The following is a 26,585-nucleotide window of genomic DNA, read 5'->3' as shown; positions in this document are numbered from 1 at the left end:
TCGAACATCACACAAACCGGCTATCATCGCATCAATTAAAGCATTCTTCATAAAGCACATCGAAAAATCTATGATCACCACATTTGTATTTTGTTTTGTTCTCCTGCAGTTGAAACATTTTTAACAACTATAGCATTTTAAAGTTCAGAACAGGCGTGGCACCGGAATCCATGGGCTTAAATTTAAGTAATAATATCAATGAGGTTAATCTCAACATAATTAAAACATGAAATAGAAAGCCACAATGATTTTCAGTAGCATAAACAATACAGATCAAGGAGACTGCAGATAGTGGGAAATTCATGAACAACCTAGGCTATAGAGGTAGAGAAGCAAATGGAACTCAATGCCACTCTCAACTCAACTAAATTATTTAAAAAAATGGAAAAAAAAAAAAAACTATGAGGTATACAGACAAAGAGGCCTATATCATTAGAACCACGAATCCTGTAAAAAATGCCCAAGACACCTGTGACAACTTTGAAGAAGAAGAGGAAGCTATCTGAACGGTAAAATTGCAGTTGGCCTGAGATATATTTTGGTCTGTCATCACAGCTAGGCCCTGAAAATAACAGGCCGAGTCTTCTTGATTTTTGACCTGGAAATACATATTAAACGCATATGAAGCATTCCCATTAGCATCCAATCCATTGCAGGAAGAACCATATCCAAGGGTAGTGCAGTCTGACCATGAACATGCAAAATTTATGTTCTCACCAAGTTTACTCAAATCCTTGGCATCTGGCCGAAGCATGCACCATTTGTGCGGAAGATAATTTACATTTTGAGCACCTACAAGATACTTGTCTTGTAGCTGGCCTGACAAATCCATAGGAAACTTAGGTTGCCCATCGTACCTAAAGATTCCCCAATGGCGCTCAAAATTACCTGGAGCTACACTTTTCATATCCTCGTCAATAAGGCCAAACAAATAAACCTCCATATAACCAGGCCGAAGAGGGGTTCCTTTATTAGCAGCAAGTCTTGGTAAAAGTCCTCTATAAAACCTCAAAGCTAAATTTTCGTTTGCATTCCTGTCTCCGTTGGTTGGCCACCCCACCTCCCCAACGATAATGGTCATATCACCATATCCCAGAGCTTTGAGGGAAGAAACCAAGGTGTCAAAGTTGGCATCAAAGACATTGGTGTAGGGAATTCCTTTATCATCAATGGGATTGGCCACCCCATCGAAGAAGGCATAATCAACGGGAAAATGTTCGTTGGCATAAAGACTCAAGAAAGGATATATATTTACAGTGAATGGCGCCTTATTTTGGTTTAAGAATTGAACAATCTGAGTCATTTGACCAATGATATCTGTCCGAAATCTTCCAGCAGATGGGAAAGGTTGATCAACCGGTGAACCATAAACATCAGCATTCAACGGCACAGTTGCTTTTATGGCATCCCCAAATCCAGCTTCATTTAGAGCATTCTGAATGTTCTGGAGAGCTGGGAAGGTTGTGTTCAGAAATGAATTGTTATATGATGTTAGGAAAGGCTCGTTGCCTACAGCCACGTATCTGTTTAATGTCAAAGAAGCAACAACTTACAATGGCAGCAATACTATAAACTCTGCTAAAATCTAATTCAAACTAATTGTATCGAGAGAAAACTGTCGTAAGAAAATTGCAGATGCAGAGTTTTAAAGAGAAGAAACAAGATAAGGAACCTATCATCGATTCCAATAATCGACTCACATTTAAAGGTATAGAAAGTCAGAAGCTTTATATTTGTATACTCTTCTAAAATGATGGATTTCCTAAGATAATAATACATGGAGGCCTTCATTTTCCAACAAAAATCCTCCCTAATTCTCCAACACTAAAGAAAATTTCACCAAATCCCTAATTTATTAACTTTATGCTAATGAGTTACCTAAATAAAAGATCCACATGAGAATCAATGACAAGGAATAGATGGCTAAGCATTTGTTACATATAATTCACTTGTCAGATCATAGATAACTCAACATATAGGTCAAAATACTAATACAACATCCACACTTGCAGAGGGTGAGGTGCTCTACTAATCTTATTTTGAATAGCTTATCAGCCATTATATCTTACACACTGTTTAGGAGCTTATAAGCTAGCTGTAAAGCCTTAATTTAAAAATAAGCTATAATAAACAGGAATTGAAATACCCATACGCTATTCGCATAACAATCAGCATACAACACTGGTAAATTGTAGTATTGATAAAATAAAAATGAATTCCAGTAGACAAGGTAATCAACTCAGAAGCATCGGATTGATGGTTAGTTTGTAACTGGTCACCTCAAAGTATTCAGTAAAAAAAAAAAATTATTTAGTGGGAGAAAAACTTTAGATGGGAAAAACTTCTGAAAGCATCAAATGGCATGGCAATCAATTACCCAGAAAGTTAACCACTTGAACTTGGTTTTGATAAACAGAGGACATGGAAATTTGAAAAGTAAGGTGAACTGAAAGGATGCAAAATAGAAAGAAAAGTCTAACTTGATATTGACCCCGCCCTTGAAATTGTAGCGCGTTATACTGCGTTTGACCCATTCTTTAGCTCGATCATAGCTGCCCATTGCAGCAAGCTGATCATTGGGGATTGCAACCATGACTTCTATGTCTGTACCAGCCAAGGCACTCATGGTGGACAGATCTGCATCAAACAGTTTCGCCTTCTTTATCCCATTGTCATTAAGTATTTGCACCACCACCTTGGGTGGCAACTTGTGAGATGCCATTGTCCCCCAGTTCACACCAAGGCCTTCCACAACAAACCCATCATCCAAAACTCCCCAAACCAAAAATAAATAAAAGAAAAAACAAGATCTTGACATGGGTTTTTTTTTTTTAAGATAAAAACCTAATCGAAGAATTTTCTAACAGCCAAAATGGTATCTTGATTTAAAATTATCTGAACCAAAGATAGGAAAAAGATCCCCCAAAAACTGCACGCGAGGGAGAAGAATATGATAAACCACTGAAAGTTTTATTTCCTGGAACTAAAACTAGGATAACAAAAACAAAATAGGAAGCATCTACGACAACGAATTTAGCGATATGGAAGACTGCAACGTACGTGTGGACCCAGTTGTGTGAACTGTCGAATGAGTGATGAGTCGACAGAACGTGGGGCCCATGAAATTGGTGGGGGAAAAAAGATTTTGAATTTTTGAATATAAATGGCAACTGAACGGAGCACATGAGGGAAATATGTTACATGTTGAACAATACATACATATTTAATGTATGTAAAAAAAAAAATAATAACATGATGCAATAATGACATAAAATTTTCCAATAATTGTATCATAATTCCTCGTAAACTAACTTTCCAAGAAAACCACATCTAAAATATTAGCAATACATATCGTTTGATATGTTCTCAAATCAAAAGCAACATCATAATACATTAAAATAAAATAGTCGAAAATATATGTAAATTATATTTTCCTCTTATCTTCGAGGCTATTCCTGCGTTTAAGAATTTGAATTTGAACTTAAACTTCTTTCGCGAAGACGTGAATTTATGTTGCTGGATGTATAATACCTGTAGGTACCAAATCCTCGTACTCGCTAAAATTCGATTTTTATAAAATCATAATTGATAGTAAAATAATGGATCTAGCCAGTTCAATAATCAGATGAGAGGATAGGAAATGCAAGTTCAGACCTAGCTAGACTCAAAAAGATATACTAAAGCAGTATAACACTTGGACAATTGTAAAAAAAAGTAATGAATTTCATTGAGTAAATGAAATTACATTGTTATAGAGATTTTGCAATAAAATTAAACTCTTGTTACACCTACATCCCTATCTGAAAGATCTATGTTGCGAATGCTAGTACAATCCACTTCCAGTACTGTCTCTTGTTGGGACGTCGTATTCTCATACCCAAGACGCAGCAGAAATTTAAAAATTTTTGTTTGGGCTTAGTGTTCAAAACATTCATAGAACGTTTAGAATTATACCTTTGCGTTCTCAACGTTATACTCCTAACTATTCCGGTGTTTAGACGGATATAGCCCTTCTTGTATATTCCTGCAAACGGCTCTTCTCCTTTGATCACCTAATTAGTTCCACGATCGAAGGCTGTCTTCCTCGCTTGGATTGTACTAGAAATCGCAAATGATTTGTGTGTTGAGATTGCGCACTTCGAATTTCCGAAATCCGATGACGGTGTAGCGTCGACGTCGGGGTGGTGGAAGGAAATCACTTGGCCGAAATTTTCCCAAATCTTTTGACTATCGGCCGAGAGCTTTTTATCATGGAAAGTGAATTGATTCATAATGAATCATTATTCAAGTTAATTAAGTCGTTAATTAAAAATAAATTACAAGACTTAATTTGCTTGCAACTCAATATGGCCGTGAGTTTTTCCATCAAGGAAGGAAGATCTTTTCTTTTTTAATTTTTTTGCTTATTGATTCTTAATCAATATTATGGATTTTTAATCCATAATTAAGCAAATCTAATTTCCTCCTTTTTGCCAAATTTTCTTTCAATTCTTTTATGGGAGAGTTGAGATTGCAATTGGAAAGGATATTTCATTATATTTAAATTCTTATATTATTAATATTTAATATATTTATCAACTTTTAATAATACATTATATATTAATACCATATATAAATATATTTTATATCACCATATAAAATATATATATATATATATATAATAAATTAAATAACAATTATTTAATTTATATAATTAACTCATGTGTTAATTAAATTCTAGACTCCTCTATAACATATAAGGGAATTTGTACAAGTTATTAGTTACTACTACTAGTACAATCATTTAATCAGTAAATTCTCAATTTACTAAATAAATGATTTCATACTCATTATAACCCTGATCGACGATCTGAGAGCGTCGATGTGTCAAGGATACAAATCTTGTTCATATAATGAAAAATGAAAATTTCGATGATCAAAATTTTCATTTACCATATTGGACAGCTGCCAGTTTTAGTGAACTCCTTCACAAAACAGGCAGTTTCACTCTCCTTCCTTAATTAGCAATCATGCTAACTTCCATTTCTTCCATCATATGGAATCAGTTCATAAACTCTTTTATAAGCTTCTTGTTTGATCTCCGTCAAACTATAGTTGCCAAATTTCAACTCATTGAACTTTGACTTTCTCAACGAGAACACAGAATCCGATACTTGTGTGACCCTCAATGGTTCAGGGATACAGCTAACCGTAAGTCCACATCTCCATGTGATTCAGAATAACATTTATTCTTATTCGAGCATACCCTAGTTAGCCCCATTCTTTTCATCAACTCCTTAATCAAGAATGTCAGAACTAATTTCTGATCGCACCCAACGGATCATGGTAAGAGCGTTTAGTAGCATCGCACCATGATCCCCTAGGTATCACTGATATTGCCTGCAAGAAATTTTTGTCATGGTTATCGTACAGTACGGTCCCTTCAGCACATATATCCCAATCAAATCTACAATCATTGGTATATCTAGAGTTGCATATGAATTCGATGGCGATGAGATTTATATTTGAGTAATAACAGTGTCATGGTTTGTGCAACTAGGAAAACACATTTCCCTAAAGCACATTTCTTGCTCTGACCAGAGACTTCTTGCACTATTAACTCATTAGATCACATAGGATATCTTCACCTATAGGCGAACGGCGAATTCCCGACTACAATGCATTTGCTCCTACGTATTTCGAAACTACCCCCAACCTCGCCACCTGATTACCTTCAATGGAGTTGGTAAACGGATCAAAATGCATGCTAGTACATATAGCCTCTGCATTGTCCCTGGTCAAATGACTAATGATGTACAACCATAACTGTGGACTATTCCACTCGATAAGTGAGAACCACTAGGATAATCCGAGGGAGGGTTGTTCAGTGCATCATCATATAATCACCCATATGTGTGAATGGAAATCTCCATGCCCTTACCAATGAAACATGGCGTTACATCACATATTCTAGTCTCAAGCTCGAGCGACCTTTATCCTTGTTTTAGGATGTTGATTCGACTAGGTACCTGTTTAGAATATACGTGAAAAGTCCACTACTCGTTTTGCTTAAAAAGTACTAATTTTTTTAACCTCCCTAACATCGGCCGAACCATACATATAAGTATAAAATATTTTTGCCATCATTTAAAGTAAAACCTCCAACTAATATTTGAAAATCAAAACAAATAGTTTAAATCGTAAAATCGTCAAACATTACCAAACCTAAAAGCAATATTTGAAAAGTATAGCCCATATTATCAACATCTCAAAAACCACTCAAAAGCATAAATAAAAAGTCGTAAAAATATTTAATATAAACATAAAATCAATAATGCGGAAAACTAGAAACGCTGGTCCTCGGGTTATGTGCACCTTCAGCCCAGCAAAGTCAACCATCAAGACCTCCAGCATCATTATTATCCAACTCTCCTGCATCGATCACACCTAGTGAGTCTAAAGACTCAACACACCATAATCTTGACAACGAGTAATACATATACAGACCACATGCAACAGTGAAAAATACTTGTACTTAAAATAACATTTTCATAGAGATACATAAACTTTAAACATAAACATTTTCATATCAACATATTCATATTTATATTTATCATAACATAATCATAATCCTATTCATGTTCGTTGAATTCAGATCATTGATTGTGACTCGTATTCGTATTCGTATTAGGGCGATGGATCCATCTACATATAACCACAGTACTGGGCGGCGGGGACATCAGCGACACTCTCACCCGTCAACTGAGATTTGGCCAACGTATTAACATATCAATGTATTCGTATCATCGTATAAGTCACAATTCCTTCACCTCCTTCAACATTTCGTATTTCCATCACTTGATAAAAACATGCATAATAATATCGTTTTTCTTTTAAACCAAGCATGCAACATATCTTTTAAATGTCCATATTAAATCATAAAAAACCATAAAAATTTAAAATAATCATTTTAACATATAAAACAGCATTCAGAGCACTGCCATGACGTTTACTAATTTCTAGGTGTAAAATTATCGTTTTGCCCCTAGACGTAAAATTTCACGTTTTTAACTTTTTCTTAATTGCATTACTCTAACATGTCCCAAATAATTATTTAAACTTAAATTAATTTTTCTATAATTTTATTTAGCTTAAATACTAGACTTTTCAATTAATCTTTAATTCTTCGTTTTTTATGCGTTTTAATCTCGAATTAATTCGAACTTTAATATAAAATTTCCAAATAAAAAACTTAGACATTTTATATTATTTTAGCCCTCGTGAACCATGACTCGACCCCCATGAGCCATGTTTCGATTTAATTTCCAAAAAGAAAATCCTAAGTTCACGCCTATACTACCCTCGAGCCACCATCGTTTTTCATCTAGCCATGACCGAGCCGGCTTGAGCCAACTTCAAGTCAGCCCTACCTTGGACCCTATTGGACCCTAAGCACCCAAATAACCTGACCCTAGCCCCAAAACCGAACCACAAAACCAACTGCACACTCACGGCCGAGAGCCCCTTATGACAAGGACTCTTGAACTCGCGCCTAGGACCTAGCCAATCAATCCAGACCCTAAACTAACCCCTTGTGCACCCACCTAGGACCCTAAGGAGTCGACCTAGCCCAGCCCAAAGCCCCCCGGCTGAGCCCCTGACCCCCTGCGCGGCTGCTCAACCAGCGTGCCTGCATGTGCTCCCGGGTTGCTAGGACTCCTTCTCAGCCATGATGCTCATGATAGGACTCCTTCCTTGACCCCTCACGAATGCTAGCTAGCCCTGGTCCCAGCCGAACCCAAGCCTAGCCATCAAACTCCTATAAACCGATCCCTTTTTATCACCAAACACACGATGGGTCCAGCTTTTGTTCTATCATGTTGTGCAGCATATTGGTTGTGTTCTAGGACCATAACTCGTGTAAAAACAACCTTGATCAACACTCTAGCCATGGCAGCCCCTTAACACATATTAAACAAAATTTTTGGATCAAAATACATATTTTAAAAATCATAAAAGATGCATATACGAAAATCTAACAAAGTGTCCCTTGTTTTTCATGCACTACATGTTTAAACAATTATTATGGTGTGATAGATGTTTGAAGGGAAGAATATGACGTGAATTTACGTTTTAAACACACGATTATTCATTGACAATTGAATAAAGACGACGAGGAGACGACGGCTTTGAAAAACTCTAGCAAACTCGATGGTTTTCCCTCCAACCTTGCGTGTGTGCGTGTGTTGTATGAATTAAGGAGAGAGTTTTGAGTGAGTTGGGGTGTGGGGCGTGTGAATTGAGTAGGTTATGGTAGGGTTTTGTATATTATATAGTTAATAAAAGACTAACAAGGCTTAGGCCCATAAATTTCCTCGCACATAGACAAGAGATAATGTGTGGCATTTGTTTGTTTCTCGCCGCCTCAAATACAAAAGATTTACCACTAGGCGGTCGAATAGACACTGATTGCTGACGAAAATCAATCGAAGCTCTATTCGCTTGTAGTGCTCAAAACTAATACACATTAACCTCACAATATTACTTGATTAGTTTAGCCACTTTCTAGCAAGAAAAAAGCAGCACAACGCCCTCCGATCGCCCACTGCTTTCCCCACGTCGATATTCGATAATTCGTGCGTTTTAACGCAAAGGCATGTCTTAATCCTTTCTTTCCTCTTGTGTTTAGTTGTCCACTCATCTCGTGGTTTCTCTATGCGATGGGGAGCTCCTTCAGTTATGACAACTGCTGTATTTGCCTTTAATATCTTCATTGGTCCGTCAGTTATGACGTACCACATGTCATCATCTTGTGCAGCTAGATGAGCCTGCATCCTCATCTTCCAATCATCAAAATCTTCTCTGGAGAACATTGGAATTTTATTGAATGACGGCATGGTATACAGATGTATGAATGGAAATATTCTGAAACAAGATTCAATTGCTCCGATACCACTTGTTAGGATCGGTTGGGAGTGAAAAAGTGTTTAGAAGGGGGGTTGAATAAACACTTTACAATTTTCACAACTTCTTCGATATATGAATCAGTTTAGCGATAAACTGAATTTGCGAATCTTGTTGTCAATGTCAATCAGTTAACTTAATGAAAGTGCGGAAATAACTGAAAGACATATATAATAAAACTGATAAGGAAAGAACACAAGATTTTTGGATGTTCAAATATTTCAAATACTCCTACGTCATCCCCTCTATCTCGAAGATAGGATATTCACTAGAAGACTTTGATCTATACAATGAATTGTACAAACCAACTTCAGTTTGGACTTAAACACTGCCAAAACTGAAACTCTTAGTATCAAATATAACTTATCAGTACTTAACTGATATTTAACTTTTCTTAGCACAACTGATCTCTACAAGATCCAATAATATAACAATAAGTGTTTGTGTTTTAAGCTCAAAGTATAGCCTGAAAACTTATAAATGTAAATAATGAGTGTGAGCTTTTGAGAACTTGTTTGCAAACTTTGAAACTTAGTAACTTCGTAACTAGAGATATTCTTCAGCCGATCTTCTCTGCTATTTATAGGCTTTGCTTCCAACAGTAACAATAAATGCATTTTGAATCTTTATATCCGTTGTATAGTCACGTCAACATTCTTCTGACTTTCGTACACTGTAGCTTTTCTGAAATACGGCGTTCTCACTTCATGTTGCAGTATGCTTTTGTACGATTGTTGGTTGATAGGTACGTTCCTTAACTGATGACGTGTCAAGCTGATTCATCAATTGTCATAGCCGATAGAATAAACTGATCGTTGTGTAACTGATCAGTCTTAACTGATCGTCCAGTTTACTACACAGTTCAGTTAGCTTAGCTGAGTTCAGTTGCCTTTGATTATTCACTCATTAATCTTCAGTTCGGGCAACTATCAGTTTACGAATCTTCAGTTTAGTTACTTTCAGTTTCTCGATCAATTGTTCAAACTTTTCACGCTTTAATTTGTCAAACTCCGAAATTAAGATCTCAACAGACAGATTGTGAGAACTTCAGTAATCTTCTACGTCTTGAATTTCTTTAAATTTACAAACTCCTTCAACGGTTAGATCTTCAACCAACGAATACTTGTACCGATTTCTGACACAAAAGCAAGTTGTCTTTTTTCTTCTTTCTTTTCATAGTTCACAACAATTGATGTACCCCTTGGCATGTTTTCAAATATAGCAATTATCGGTTTCTGAAAATTTGATACATGATAGATAAAAGACTTTAAGTATCTTTGTATTATTAGAATATATTCTTGGACAACTAGATATATCATATAATGTGCATTGATTGGTCAAATGACCTTCTGAAAAGTCGGGCTGGTATGTGTATAGACTGACTTGTTTTTTAGGCATACCGGCTACAACTTGAATTTAGTTATGCAATCTGGTTTAAGTCTTGGAAGCAACTTGATTTTGATAGAGAGATGCAACCTGAATTTTAATATGGTGATCTAGAAGATTCAGCTACCCGCCTTAACTTAGCATACAACTAGAAACCTGAAATACAAAGAAATAGCAACTGTACCTATAAATATTTCGACACAGTTTGTCATCATCAAAATTGAGATTTTTTCAATCTAAAAATTGTTGCAAGCTTCACCTCATAAGTTTAATTTAATCTTCACTTCAAGCACATATTTTCAAGCTAGCTATATGCATTCCTGTAATAGGCTAAAAATATCTTATATTTTTATACATTAAATAAGATAATTTGAATTTATCTAATTGCGATGAAAAGTTCTAAAAAAAATATGTTTTATTTTTTGTTGTAAATGAAAAATTAAATGAAACAAATAAAGTAGATACATTTTTTTAATATGGTCGGACAATCATCGTCCTTCATGAGACAACACCCAGCTATCAAGCAAGCTATTAAGAAAAACATTATTGCAAATACTTTTGTACTTGTACAATTAGATTAGATGCTCTCGAGCAAGGTTCTAAAAAGCGTGAAGCGTCCCGAAGCGCGGATGTCAAGCTCCAAGCTTTTCAAGCTTGAGCGATATTAGCACAGACTTAAGCGTGAAAAAGCATTTTTTATCTTTAGTGTAATTGTAATTATCTCAAACCAATAAATAAATAAAATAATACATAAATATGATAAAGTTAAGTCTGATGCATTAATTCTCATATTTATAAAATCATAAAAATATCAAAATTACAATCTTTATTTGTTTTTGCAACTAGAACACATTAAAAATGTTAAATATTTGTCAAATCATTATCAGACACGCTTAATCATAATTAAAATTTAAAAACAAACATCTAAATTATAAACCTAATTTATTATTTTAAAATAAAAAGACATACCTTCAAAATAAAAAAATTTAAAAATAAATAGATGCGATTAATTGTGCTTAAGCACGCTTAATTAAACACCTTAATTATGTTTAATTGTAGTTTGACCGCTTTTTTCCGCTTTCTTCGAAGCAGGGCGTTTTTGCCGAGCTTCAAGCTTAAGCGGGTTTTTTAGAACACTGCTCTCGAGACAGGGGTCTGACCATGGTTTTCGAAACCAATGGTTCTAGTTTTAGTTAAATGCAAAACCAAAACAAAACTGCTTGAATACAGATTTGATTCCTGTTTCTAAAATTTTTGGTTACAGTATAAACTAAAATTTATATAGAAAAAATAAGACAAAAAAATTTGGACAATTATTTCTTATATTGAGATAGCGGACCAAAAGCTATGAAACTTGGATACAATATTTTTTTTCTTGATAAACTTCTTGTATATATAGACTTATTCAAAATATATATCATATTTTGAATTATAATTTTTCACAATAAAAATTCTAAAATCTCTATATAAATATAAAAAAAATATATAATTATTTTAACAAATATGTTCAGGTATCTCTTATTGTCTACAGCAAAACATAAGATATTTTCCAATTTTTGTCATATCTTAACAATTTAGTTTTTTTAAAAGAAACATCCATGACAATTTTCAATCTAATATTTGATACAATTAAATTTTAACTTTCAAAATTCTAATTTATTCATGATACAATTAAAAATTTTAAAATTGAAAATTTAACGACAAATTTTATGATTTCTAATTAAATAATATATATAGTTTTTTTTTTAAATTTATTTTAAGGAAATTGGGACGAAGAAAGAAAGCATCGACTTGAAATAATTTGGACTAGTGTGTGCATATGTTTTTGCACGTTATGTTATTTTTATCTCCTAAGGATACCGCATCAATCTTTATCACCTAGCTGGCGATCCCGAGATGGAGCATGCCAGTGAGTATTTGACAATAGCTAAATGTGAAGATATCAAAGCATGGAATAAGACCTCACAGGAAAAAATCATGGCTCGAGTATGAAAACCATATATCCAACCAGAGCAGTCGAAACATACCAATTCTTTATCGGGTTGGGTTGACTCGTCGAAACTAGTCGCCATCTCCGTGTCGACCCGTCTCTTGTCATTTAAGGTGGGTTATGGGTTTAGGTAAGCTAGATCGCGTGCGAGTCAGTTTATAAAAAATTAAAAATAAAAATAAAAATATATATAATTAATTGTATTTAATTATTTAATGAATAAAAATCTATAGAAATTTTTTAATAAAATCGTTAATGTTTGATTTCATGCTTTTAAAATAATTATTAAAAAAAAATTCACAATTTTATTTTCGAAGAAGATCTCAACCTCCGTGGAGGTCCATATTTAAATTATAGACGGGTTGGATCAATCGATAGACCCAACCTAAATTGACAACTTTGTCTCCATTCCAACCGAACAAAATAAGATGGAAAAATATATGAGCATAAATATTAATTTACTAAACTATCAATTAAAAATATATATATCAGTTGCCTTTGATTAATAATAATAAAAATATGAAACGATTTCAAATAGGTGCATAGCTATCAATCAAATTATTTATTAGCAATTATATATATCAATATAAAAAACTAGAAATAATATCAAATGCCGAAAAAAATAAAATATATAATAGAGTAGATATCTTGTGAGACGGTATCACGAATCTTTATCTGTGAGACGAGTCAACTCTACCGATATTCATAATAAAAAATAATACTCTTAGCATAAAAAGTAATACTTTTTCATTTATGACCCAAATAAGAAATTCGACCTACGAAATTGATCTTTGAGACCGTCTCACAAGAGTTTTTTTTGTATATAATATTATTTAAGTTAATAGAATATAAAATATAATCGAATTATAAAAAATAAAACAAATAACAGTATCAAAATTTATTGAATCCAAAACAATTTACATAATTTAAACTTCGTTTTTTTTTTAAAAAAAATTAATATTGAAGTGAGGACTATTTAAAAAATCGATTTTGGGTTCAAAATTCAATTCTTGGCGGCCGAATAAAGCCCCGAATGCGAGTCAACTGATTGTACGGCATCCACAAATTCCAAATTGAATTCTTCTAATTTTTTGCCGTAGTTTTTCTGTGATATTATCTGTTCTTCATTCGAAATTTGTGGAAAATCGCCCTTATCCATTTCGATCTTGACTGATATTTATGATTATTTTACTCATACTGAACGTCTCTTGTTGTGTTTTGGGCAATATTAATAATAATGGAGAGCAAAGAAGATTATGCCGAATTAGAGTGCGAGGAATTTCCGGATGAATTTCAGTGTTGCGTGTGCCTGTAAGTATTCTTTATGAACAGACACCAGATGCTTGTTTTTAATTTTTATTCGTTGGGTTATGATAAATTGTATCATCAACATCTTCATGGAAAGTAGAAAAAGAATTGAATTTGAAGTGCTTTGTAGTTTGGTTCTGATTTTCACTTGATAATTCTGCTTTTTGAAAATCGATGAACATAAGCTACGTTATCATTTATTTTCATTTACAGTTGATTTCTGTGTGTACATGGTATTGTGATTTTTGTTTCCATGATTGACCCTGTTTTATTTATTTTTCTTGATTTTGCAGGGATATCATGTACAAACCTGTTGTCCTGGGTGAGTGGGTTAGAAAATTTTATATTTGTGTGTGTGCCTAAATCAGTACTTAGCATTTGCAATAGTTATTTGACTTTGAAACTTTTCTTTATCTTTCTGTTTTCAGCTTGTGGACACATTTCATGCTTTTGGTGTGTATTCAAGGCGATGGAAACTTTCCGGGAATCACACTGTCCGGTCTGTCGCAGTCCATACAATCATTTTCCAAGGATATGTAAATTGCTGCATTTCTTACTTCTAAAGTTTTATCCAGCAGCCTATGCAAGAAGGGGAAGACAAGTTGCTGGTGCGTCTAGTTGTGATCACTGTCTGAGTTTTGGTGCCAGCTATTTTATCGAGTTACTAGTAATTATATGCTTCTGTTCTTTGACAGCCCAAAACTTGTGAAATCCTGGATGATAATTGAACATTGTTCACTAATTCTGTATAACAGACTCTAACTGAATTTGGAAGACTGGGTAACCAAATGTAGACCTTAAAAGAGGTACTCTTTTATGTTGAGTTCAAGAGACTTGACAAATTTTAAAAAGATTCATATGCTTAGTGGGTTATATTGAAGGGGGAAATGGAGTATGGTAGCGCAAAGGATCAAGTATCTTCTATTTATTTGAAATTTTTGATGTCTTAATTGCTAGTTTATTGATTTTCTCCAATCTGCCCCTCAACAAATTTCGTTTTTTGCCACATTAAGTGTGTCTCACATTCAAATCTAACCATGAAATCATGAAAATGTTATGATTTACTTGTGTTTTTTGTTTGAACAACCTGAACTGAAACATGGAAGAACCCATAGTCATGGAAAGGGAACTCTTCCGGAATGAGTTTCTTCATCGAACACCATCACACTTCCTTATGTACCTCATCTCTATCCTTTATCCTACATGTCAGGCTCCTTTAGAGTTAATGTTGTAGTTCAGTGTAGTCTGAAGTTCTATTTTATGAAAATGTCATTTCAGCTGTACTACATGATATAGAGACTAGATCCATTCAGATTTAGTTTTCAGTGTATTTAGATTGTTTTATGGCGTCCTATTTTTTTATGGCAAAGCTTTCAAGTTCCAGTGACCTCCACCAGTGTGTTCCAAATCCAGCTATTCATTTTGGATTGCAAATTTTGAAGAAGTTTTGGCCGTACCATGCTCATGAAAGCATAATTTTTACTTTTCAAAAACATCATGTGTGCAAATCTATTACTATTTTTTTTATTGATATACTTTTAGCAAGTACCTTGATAACTAAACACGATTCACCTATCTACATTGTTTTATTTCTATCCAAAAAATCTATGAAGAAATTTAGAAATCTTATGACATACAAATATCACATTTAAACTTTCAAATTGAAAATTCCAACCAATTAATCAAGAAATTCCGATGCTTGTTTTTTTCACCTTCTAATATAAATTCATTTTTTTTCTAAGTTATTATTGATGTTAATACCAAAATCCAACCAATTAATCAAAAAATTCTGATGCTTGTTTTTTTCCAATTTCTCATATAAATCCATTTTTTTTTACTTTTTAATTTTTCTATGCTGTTATTGATGTTAATACCAATTTAAGTATGTTGAATTTTCACAAGATGTTATAAGCCAAGGAAACTGGATTTCTAATTCTTTCTTTAAGTTATTAAATTTTTTTATATTAAATATCATCATAATAGACATGATATTTAGCTCTCCAGCGATGTGTTCGCAATGGTTAATACTATCTAGTTTTGTGATTCATTACTCTAAAATTTCTCTATCGAATTTTTTTAGAGTAGCAACATTAAGTGTGATAGCCTAGTTAAAAGGAGAGAGGAAAAGAGAAAGAAATTCTTTCTTTCTTTCTTTTGGATACATTCCTCCGTGGTTGAATATGTTTACTTCTCACAATTTTAGATTTCAACAAGATCATTTGACCTCTTTGTTTTTTGTGGTTTTTGAATACATTGCTCAGATATTGAATATGCTTGCTTTTCGCAATTAGAGATTCAGGATCCTTTGATCTCTTGACTTGAAGGACAACATTAATTAGGAATAGGCAAATCCCAAATCCAATTTCATTAATTTGTAATCACATCCTAGACAACACAGCTGAAAATCTTTTCTTGAATGACATTTAGTGCTTGAATATTCAGATGTTCTGACGTGCTCTGCTTCTTAATTGCTTCAGAAGAAGAAAAAGAGTGCGGGCATGCATCTCCACAGTTTGATGATACTTTAATTGATTCTGATTCCCATGAATTGACTGATGTTCAAGACACCTCTTCTCCACTTCTGAAAGCTGCTACAGTCGAGCCTGAGGCAAAACATGGAAGTGATGATTCATCGGTTCGAGATTCCTTGGAAAAACCTTTTCCCGGTGAAGATAATGTTGATTCTATCCCAACAACTTTGAAATCCCAAATTACTAGCTACCAGTCCAGGCACGAGAATTATCTGGTCGCACAAAATGATACAAATGAAATACTCAAGCTGTTCCCTGTGTCTGTTTTTGAGTGTGCTGTGTGCAAGAATCTATTGTATCGTCCCGTGGTTCTTAATTGTGGCCACGGTAGGTCATTTTTACTTTTATCCTTCATGCCAAGGGGAAGATTTACAGCCTATATTAATTCAGTTATTTTCCTTTGCAGTTTATTGTGAAGCTTGTATAAATAGTCAACATGACAATGTTTGTAGATGCCCAGGGTGTCAATGCCCCCATCCAAATGGGTTTCCAAATGTCTGTTTGGTACTAGAGCATTTCTTGGAAAAGCATTTTCCCACAGAACATTCGGCAAGAGGAGAATCTGTTGCTAAAGTTCAGCGTGCTAGCACATCAGGATGTATGTCAATTTATCTTGTGTAGTTTTTTACTGATTCATAAAAACCATGATGCAAATTTTTTTTGTACCTAGCAGTTCACGTAATGCATCAAATATAGGTTTTTTTTTTAATTTTCACTCTTTGTTCAGCATAATTCTTGCTAGTCATTGATTGATTACGACTACTTTAGTGCCATCTAACTAAGCCTTTAAATTTAGGTTTGTGAAATCTTCAAAATTGCTGTTCTAATCTCCAAATTTTTTTTAATATAAAATTTTATCGTAGATGTATGCATGTTCGATTCATCCTTATTTAGACCCTTGTCGTTGCAAATTTTACTTTCTGGTATTTGTACATGATAGTTCACATGGTGTTTTGCTTCTTGTTTTCAATCTCATATGTTGAATTTCTCCCCTAACATTGTTGCTATCAGGTTTGACAGAAAATCAGGGGCATGCTGGTAAACAGTCAAAAGTTCCTACAGATGTTTACTCATCTTGGTGGTCTAGTCCATCTTTCAATGGGCCAAAAGTTCATCCTGGAGTTGGCTGTGATTACTGTGGGGTAAAACAGTGTTCTCTTCGTTTTCTTTAATGTTTCTATCCCCATCAGGCAGTTATGACTGAAATTAGGAAAAGAAAGCTATTCGATTTTTATCAGGCAGTTAAGTTGTTTTTCAGGTTAAATCATTTACACTCTTATTGTTGCATCCTATACTTCATCAATTGGATATTTGTCTCTGTCTTATTTGGAGACACGTGGTGAACTCTCATTCGGTACATGTGATGCACAAACTTCCTATATTTGTTACAAGTAGAGTAGCATCACGTGTTGCAGAAGATTTGGAATGCTTATGGTATGTGTAATTTCATTTCTGAGGTATTTGAAAAATATTTCCTGAAAATGTGTTTCCAGAGATTAATTGGAGAACATAATGTATCATCGGGTGATTTTTTAAGAAAACAATTTCTATTATAGTGCCATCGTATATAAAAATGTGTTGGACTATTAATTGCATGCATGCTTGTTTAATACTTGAAAATGTAATAGATCGAGTTGAAATATGCAATATAATATTGAAGTTGCTTTGTTTTTTATAGAGTTAATTTGAAAGCAATAATCTCTTTTGGGAAATTTGAGATTTGATGTAACCATATATTATAGTTGGATATGAGAAAGTTAATTTCAAAATGATAAACTCGTGGGAGAATTTGAGAATAGGTGGAACTATATTTTGAGGAAATAGATAAAAATATAGCCGTACCTTTTTTTTTTCCATTTCGAAACAAGTATTGCATTATGCTTTTCAGCCTTTTTTATCCCTCTGTCCTTGTTTATGAGGGTTCTACCTGGCCAGTTCTCCAGAGTTTTATGTCTCAAGAGTCTAATTGTATAGTTAGGATGTCAATAAATCTTACCAAAACAATATTCCCTCAAGAAAAAATCCATTATTATTGCAGATGTCTCCCATTATTGGCGAGCGATACAGATGCAAAGATTGTGTTGAGAAAATAGGCTTTGATCTCTGTGAAGGTTGCTATGACAGTTCCTCAAAGCTTCCGGGTCGATTTAACCAGCAGCATACTCAAGATCACAAGTTTGTAATCGTGGAACCATATTATCTGCGAGATTTAATACTGAGTCTTGGAGCAGAAGAATATGAAGGGTCTGACATTGCTGGCAGTAACCCAGACAATCTTGAAGTAGTTTTCAGGGTGCCCAGTTATTCAAATGATGCTTTCGAGGATCAAGTTGAGACTCCGACTTCTCTCCAATCATCAGATGATGGTCCAGATGATCTACAAGATGAAATGGCATTCCAGGATCCATTGAACCATCCTTCAGATGATCAAGGGGACCATGAAACCTGACAAAGACACTGTGTGGATTATTTGACCGTGCTGATCAGTTTGGAATGCTCAAGTACACTTGCCTTCGGATAATCATGCTTGAATTCATTTTCGGCTTGTTTATTTTTTCAATAAATGCTCTTTCAAAGTGACGTGAATTGAGCAATAAAAATCGTGTAAATTTCAAACTTGAGTTATGTGATGGGGTGAAATCAGGTCTACTTTCAGTAGTGTAAGGAAACTTTGAATTGAAACAGCATAAAATAAGTTGACGGATTAGTACATCTCATTGTTTTCATGTTTCACGGTTTTAAAGCATTGAATTAACTTCTTGTTAATGTAGTTTAATTTTAGCTGGCGGCTGTTGCAAGACAATGCTGTGTATAAACGTGGTTTAATGATCAATGCAACTGTCGTAGTTTGATCGTCGTAGAAATATGAACTATAATAACTTCATAAACGATTTACTTCCTGTCGCACCTTTGTATTTTTTTTTTGGTGTGTAAATTATTGTTTTTAGCAATGCCTATTTAGAAATGTTCAAAAGCTATGTTGATGGGCAGGGGCTCTAGCATCAAGTCTAGTATGTTTTCCTCTAATAATGTTGCTGGTTGTCAAGAATGTTGATCGTTTTTCATGTTTAAGTATGCTGTTGAGTGTAATTTTACTTCATATGATACATTGTACAATTCGTAACTTCAGTTTTGGGAAGGACTCAATACTTGAACACGGTGGGACAACTCCTGTTGACATTTTAACCGAGCTGTGAATCCAGTTGCGGTTTGGTGTTACTAGTTTCTCTTACATTGACTAAAGGATCTCGACTTAGCCGTAGGAACCAAAGAGGTTAATGTGGGAACAAGTTGAGGCCAGATTGCTGCCCTTCTACCATGGTCTACAAAGGCTCCTAAAAAGTAGGTTTGGGTGAGGGTTAGCAGGACAATCGGCCCTGCTGGTGTAAAACTAGCCTGCTTACCCATTCTAAGCTCAGGGCGAGACTTGAAGTGTGCGTGTTTTGTCATGGTCTCTCGTCACTTAAGGGAACTTGTTATGGTCTCTCATCACACAAGAGAACAAATGGAGGCTTGTGGATCTTTTGAATGAATAGGAAAATATGGAGGGAATGATTTCAAGCAAGGGTAGAGTGTATTTTATAGACTCTCAGAGTGAAGACATAACTCTGGGTTCCTGAGAAACCATAAAAGCAGGATCAGGAGGTGAAAAGACATTGGCAGCTGATTAATTTAAAAGCAGCTCGGCAGAAATTGAGCCGGAATATAGAAAAATTCATCCGAAAGAATATTTATTTATCGGACTTGAACATACTATGCCTAAAGTTGGGATCCTTAGTCTGCAGAACAAAGTTGTCCTCACTGCCTCATTTTTCTCAGGACCTGATGCAGTTGGACCCTATATCCCGTAAACATCGCTTTCTGATCGACTGATCCTTGGATCATCTTCTAGCCTTCAATTTTTCTCTATCTCCATAATTTTCGAGGTAAACCCGAGTTGCTTGATTAACTTTTAACTACAAATTCATCATGTCCACTAAATATAAGCATAAACAAGTCCAATTTTTTTACAAGAAAATCGATAATTTATGAGAAAGTGATTAGCCTAAGGTGGTTTACTATATGAATTAATTTGCATCCACGGATATCGTAAAAAGGCACTATCAAAACAGATATATGAAATATAACATTTAGCAAATGATTCTAGTTTATATTTGAAATGTCACATTGGTTTGTGTTTATTGTGCACTTCGTAGAATGATATTTGTTAATCGGTAGTTTATTTTGGCTTGTTTTGGAATTATTTTTTGGTGTGATTATTTTTCAGTTTGATAATTCGAAATATGTGTTTGAATTAACTTTTGGATTCCTGGATTATATCAATAAGATGTTTTGTTATGGTTGGACTAGTGAAAATCAAATTTATGATTAGCTTTGTTACTTGATATCATCTTTATGGCAGATGAGTAAGCGAAAATGTTCAGTTTATATAATTTTGATAAAGCCTATCTTTTGCATTCTTATGAACGGATGCTGAAAAATTCTCTGGGTACGTAGTGCAAATTTTCAAATAGCTTCAAGTTGATAAACATAAGAATGTATGTGAGATTTGGTGATAATTTTCTGGATACTCTGATACATACTTGTAGGAGTACTGTATTATTGGAATGATAGTTCAGTGTGAGACACACCTTTCTGAAGAAGAAAAACGGAAATGATCATTTGGTGTTCCGAAATCCTCTGCGACAAGTCATGTTCAATACCACGTAATCGAAATCCTTTGTGTTAAGAGCTTGACTTGATCTTGGTACACAAACATATTGAAGACCCGTGATACATTCCTCGGGAGAAAACAATCCGCTTCAATGAAGGGAGTTCGATTAGAGCGGATTCAAAGAGGAGTGGTGCTCGCCAAGTGAAGTCTACTAAGTATGTTCTTCGTAAAAGCGTCAACAAATAGAGTCTTTTGAGTTTGAATAAGTCCTTGTATGATAACATTTTATATTTAGTGGATTAATTTGATATATGGTGTGATCCGTGGACGTAGGTCTTTTGACTTAACCACGTTAAAATTTTGGTGTTGTGTGTTCTTTATTTAATTATCTATTCTTTAATAAGCAACAATAAAAAATAACTATTATGGCAAGATAACACATTTTTAATTGGTATCAGAGCGGTTCACGACTGTGTTTTGAAGTGAGATCCTGATTTTCTGTGTTAAAAAGTGTTGCATACATGGATTTTGGACGAGAAGGCAGTTTCATCACCAAGCTCCCACTTTTAGACGACACTAACTACCCATACAGGAAGGTGAGGATGCGAGCGTTCATAAAATCAATTGAGGAAGAGGCTTGGCGGTCGATTGTGACTGGGTGGGCACCTTCAATGGATAAAGATAAGGAAGGAAAATAAACTTCTCCTGAGCACAAAGGGAGCATCGACAAAGAACGTCTGCAAATGAAAATGAAATAAATGCCATATTCACAACCGTGGATGTAAACCAGTTCAAAATAATACACATACATGTGAATCAGCTAGAGATATGTGGAACATACTAGAGAAAGCCTATGAAGGTAGTGCAGCAGTTAAAATTTCCAAACTCCAGATTTTGGCAACCCGGTTTGAGGATCTCAAGATGAAGGAAGACGAGACAATCAACGACTTTAATATCAAGCTATGTGATATTTATTGCGAACGAAGCTTATACTCTAGGAGAAAAATACTCAAATTCTAAACTTCGAAAAATGTTACGCTCACTCCCAAGCGGTTTTCATGTAGAAGTGGCAGCCATGAAGAAGCAAAGGACATAGATTTGATGAGGTTGGACGGACCGATTAGAACTGTACTTACTTTTGAGATGAAGTCAAGCGTAAGAAAAAAGACACGAGAATTTTTTTTCAAGCATCTGATGAGATTGATGCATGTGAGATTGATGCATGTGACAATGATGATGAACTAGCTGAAGCAGTGACATCTCACCCAAAACTTGATTGAAATGTTGAAATGGAAAGGAGAAGGTAAATATTCAAAATTTAAAATTTCTCATAAATCCTTCAAATTTTGATATTTTCAAGAGAAGCAAGTCTACTGCGAATAAGTTTGAAGGAGTGGAGGGAAGCAAAGGAATTCAGTGTTGTTGTTGGAATCATAATTTCGGAGTTTGACAATTTGAGCATGAAAAGATTGAAGAACTGATCAAGACAACTGAAGATAACTGAACTGATGATATGTAACTGATAGTTGCCCGAACTGAAGATTAATGCGCAAATTATTAAAGGTAACTGAAATGTTCAAAACTGAAGTCGTGTAGTCAACTGGACGATAAGTTAAGACTGATCAGTTACACAACAATCAGTTAATCGTATCGGCTATAAAGAGTCAACTGATAAACCAGCTTGACACGTCATCAGTTAAAGAACGTAGCTATCAAGCGACAATTTGTACAAGAGCAAACTGCAACTTATAGTGGAAACGCCGCATATCAGAAAAGCTACAGTGTACGATTGTCAGAAGAATGTTGACGTGTCTAACAGATATAATTATTTGAACGCATTCATTATTTCCGTTGAAATCAAAGCCTATAAATAGCCGATAAGATCAGATGAAAAATAATCTAACCTTTGCGCACACATTCATTCTTGAGTTAAAAGCTTTCAAAAATAAGTTACAAGAAGCTCATGCTTATTAGATTTATTCATAGCTTTCAGGCTATACTTAGAGCTTATGCACAAACATTCATTGTTGTAATATTGGATCTTTTACAGATCAGTTGTACTTAGAAATTACATCAGTTGAGTACTGATGAAATTATAGTGATACTAAGAGTTTCAGTTTTGACAGTGTTAAGTCCAAACTGAAGTGAGATTATACAAAGTGTTGTATAGATCAAAGCCTCTTAGTAAATATCATATCCTCAAGATAGAAGGGTGATGTAGGAGCGTTTGAAGTCTCCGAACATCCACAAATCTTGCGTTCTTTATTATCAGTTTTATTCTATCTATCATTCAGTTTATTTCCGCACTTTCATGAGTTAACTGATTGACATTGACAACAAGATTCCCGAATTCAGTTTATCACTAAACTGATTCATCCTTCGAAAAGTTGTGAAAATTGTCAAGTGTTTATTCAACCCCCCCTTCTAAATACTTTATCACACCCAACCGATCCTAACAAGTAGTATCAGAGAAGTTGAATCTTGTTTCTGAATATTTCTATCTTTACATCTAAATAGCTTGTCTTCCTTCAATAAGATTCCAATGTTCTCCAGAGAAGATTTTGATGATTGGAAGATAAGAATGCATGCTCACTTAGCTGTACAAGACGATGATATGTGGTACGTCATAACTGACGGACCAATGAGAATAGTGAAAGCAAATACTGTTGTTGCCATAACTGATGGTGCACCACACCACTTCGACAAACCACGTGAAGAGTGGACAGCAGAAGATAAAAGAAAAGTCAATTTGGATAATATGGCCAAATATATTTTGTACAAGACACTGGATAAAATTACTTTCAGCAAAATAAATATGTGCAGAATAGTGAAAGAGATTTGGGAGAAACTGATCCAGCTGTGCGAAGAAAACGAACAGACAAAAGAAAATAAACTCTCAGTTGCTATTCAGAAGTTTGACAATATTAGATAACCCAAAAATTCAGCACTCAAGTATTCTCCACCTCGATCAGATCGAAGTGTTTTAATACTTCTTTCTAGCTGATTTTCTACTTCAGATCTGAATTCTTTGAACTTATCAAATGCTTCAGATTTGTGTTTCGTCAAATAAACATAACAATACCTCGAATGATCATCAGTAAAGGTAATGAAGTAGGATTGCCCATATTATGTGCTAACACTTAGCGGGCCACAAAAGTCCGTGTGGAACAAATCTAGTAGACCATGCGCACGTTCCACGTTTCCATTGAATGGAGTCTTAGTCATTTTTCCTTTTAGACAGTACTCACAAGTAGGTAGAGAATTTATGTCTGACAAGTCAAACATGCCTTCTCCTATTAGCTTGCGCATTCTTCTTTGAGAAATATGACCTAGTCTAGCGTGCCATATTTGTGAGGGAATTGGATCATCTAACTTTCTTTTGTTTGTTGTTGAAATCATGTTTACTTGAAAATTCACTTACCATTTCCAGAACATTTCTGGCGCATATAATTTCTTATGTCCGGACTTCTTGCAGTGAAATAAATATGTTCTGACTTATCGGGATTTGTAGGCCCTTTAAGTGTCCTTCAGAGTTTGTCTCTTATTGTGATTGTTTTTCTTGTGAGGGGCAGTACATTTCTTTCCCTTACCTTGTGGGCCATTTTTCGTCTGACGAGAGGTTTATTATAAACACAACAATTTCCTGTTTTATGGTGATCTCATAATTCATAAGCGTATTGACTAGCTCTTCAAGGCTATCATCTATCTCATTCAAATTGAAGTTCACCATAACCCCGTCAAATGAGGAAGAGAAAAACGACAAATTAATGTCATCAAGTAACTCGTTAGGAATCACATATTCCAGNTTCATCAAGTAACTCGTTAGGAATCACATATTCCAGGCCTACCATATTCTCAATAAGCCCAGTCATATGTACACCATGCTCATGGGCCAGAGCCCCATCTTGCATGCGTGTAGTCATGAGCTTTTAAAAGTGGTGTGCATCTGTACGAGTTTCATGCACCATGCAACTCTTGCATGTGTATTCGAATGTCAGCAGCATTCAACATTTCCTCAAACTGTCCATACAGTTCATTTGACATAGAAGCAAGCATGTGACACTTTAGCTTGCATACTATGGTCCTACCATCTTGCATGCTTTGTCAAGTCAGCAGGACTGACACTAGTGTGTATGCCATTTTCTCTGAATTCAGAACAATTTTGCCAACCAGTCTTGATAATTAGATTCAGTTAGCTTGTTAATAACAAAATTGGATTATGTGACGAAATCAAAAATATACTGATATGGAAACAGAATAATGGTTGCTGATTATTTAAAAATAATTTTAAGATATAAATATGAATTTTTATTTTATAAATTTCCTCCTACTATTTTGACATTTTCACCACCCTCTGATGAAAAAGGGAAATCGTNCATTTTATTTTCATGTGTCAAACCGACCCATCAATGTTGAATTGTAGTGGACGGTCGCCATGAGTTCCCCCAATAATATGAGCCAGACACTGTCCGCGGGTAGCGATCAACATGCAACCACGGTTGATGGAAGGCAAGAATAAATTAAACTCTTTTAATTTTTACTTTTATGGTTTGATATAAATTTTGAATCTTATTCAAAATGAGAGATTTTAATTTTAAAATTGTCTCATCATTTTAATTTAAAATCGCGTGCCACGAGTTTGTATGTTTGCCAGATTCATGCAACTATATTATCTAATAATATACATACATGCATACTGCTATATATATTGCATGTATATCATAACATGACAAAAATAATAAACAAGGATGATCGATCACCAACACTATTAGATCCATGTGAGCCAGACATGGATCCAGTTCCAAAACCTATGTGAATGCAGGGATGCAAATGCAACTTATTACAAAAGCTTCCAGTATTTTACATGTCTTCATCTTGTGCATCGAGCCCACCATCTTCCAGTCTTGATCTCCCACTATTTCTAATAATTATATTTAAATAGCCATGGCACATAAAGGATACATATCATGGGGTGAAAACGAGCCATAAACCAGGCCCACTTTAATAATATCAACTATTGACAAAATGAAGTAAAAACAGTAAAAATTCCTAAAATACACCTAACACATTGGTCAAGGCTCTCGATCATCCTTCATGCATTTATTATCAAATATAAACATCAATTAATTAAACAAATTTAATTAACTGATAAATCATACATCTAATAATTTTATTACTAACCACCACAATTATTAAAGAATTTAATAAATTAAATAAACACCTTTATTTAATTTCCAATTAAATCAATAATAATTGATTTATGGTATAAAACTCATTTTTACCATAAATAATTAAAATTATATTCTAATTATTTATTTTACAAGAAAATCAATTTAATCCAAAGTTTTCAAAAATCAGAAAATCGCACCCTAGGCCCTAATAATTCAAGCCCAATAATCAGCACAGTGCTAGAGACCTCATCGGGAGGCTGCCCGCGCCGCCCGCGTTACCTGTCCGCTGCCCGATCGTATCGGGCACTGGCGAGCACGCGGCGTGCACAGGCGTGCGCAGGCGTGCCGGTCGCCGTGCGCACGCTGCACGCTGGCGTGCTGGCGTGCCAGACGCCGCGCGCACACTGCGCGCCACCGCGCGCGGCCCTGCGCGCACGGACTGCCCGGTATTGTTTTGGGCAGATTAGAAAAATAATTTTTTTTAAATTTCTGGAAAAATAAAATTTTATGGTGCATCAATTTTCTGAAAAATTTTCCTGTATGGTTAGAAATAGATTATTCAATATGATTTAAAACCATACGATATAGAAAAAACCTGGCTC

The 26,585-nt window shown here is 34.7% G+C and overlaps 2 protein-coding genes across 2 annotated transcripts; one reads left to right on the top strand and one right to left on the bottom strand.

Moving 5' to 3' along the window:
* Positions 1–181: 181 nt before the first annotated feature.
* On the bottom strand, positions 182–3,012 carry LOC140961565 (glucan endo-1,3-beta-glucosidase 8-like). The gene is made up of 2 exons (XM_073420169.1): positions 2,481–3,012; positions 182–1,523 (listed from the first exon to the last, which is right to left on the bottom strand). The coding sequence occupies exons 1-2, from the start codon at positions 2,816–2,818 to the stop codon at positions 425–427; spliced, it is 1,437 nt and encodes a 478-aa protein (XP_073276270.1). The 5' UTR covers positions 2,819–3,012; the 3' UTR covers positions 182–424.
* Positions 3,013–13,341: 10,329 nt separating this feature from the next.
* Positions 13,342–18,870, top strand: LOC140961372 (E3 ubiquitin-protein ligase PRT1-like). Its single transcript, XM_073419860.1, has 7 exons — positions 13,342–13,630; positions 13,921–13,949; positions 14,056–14,235; positions 16,105–16,485; positions 16,565–16,756; positions 17,170–17,300; positions 18,197–18,870. The coding sequence occupies exons 1-7, from the start codon at positions 13,557–13,559 to the stop codon at positions 18,605–18,607; spliced, it is 1,398 nt and encodes a 465-aa protein (XP_073275961.1). The 5' UTR covers positions 13,342–13,556; the 3' UTR covers positions 18,608–18,870.
* Positions 18,871–26,585: the final 7,715 nt, after the last annotated feature.

The sequence above is a fragment of the Primulina huaijiensis genome, chromosome 16 (assembly GCF_012295235.1).
Source record: "Primulina huaijiensis isolate GDHJ02 chromosome 16, ASM1229523v2, whole genome shotgun sequence".
Taxonomy (NCBI): domain Eukaryota; kingdom Viridiplantae; phylum Streptophyta; class Magnoliopsida; order Lamiales; family Gesneriaceae; genus Primulina; species Primulina huaijiensis.
The sequence above is the reverse complement of the archived record's forward strand: the minus strand, read 5'-3'. Positions and strand labels throughout refer to the sequence as shown.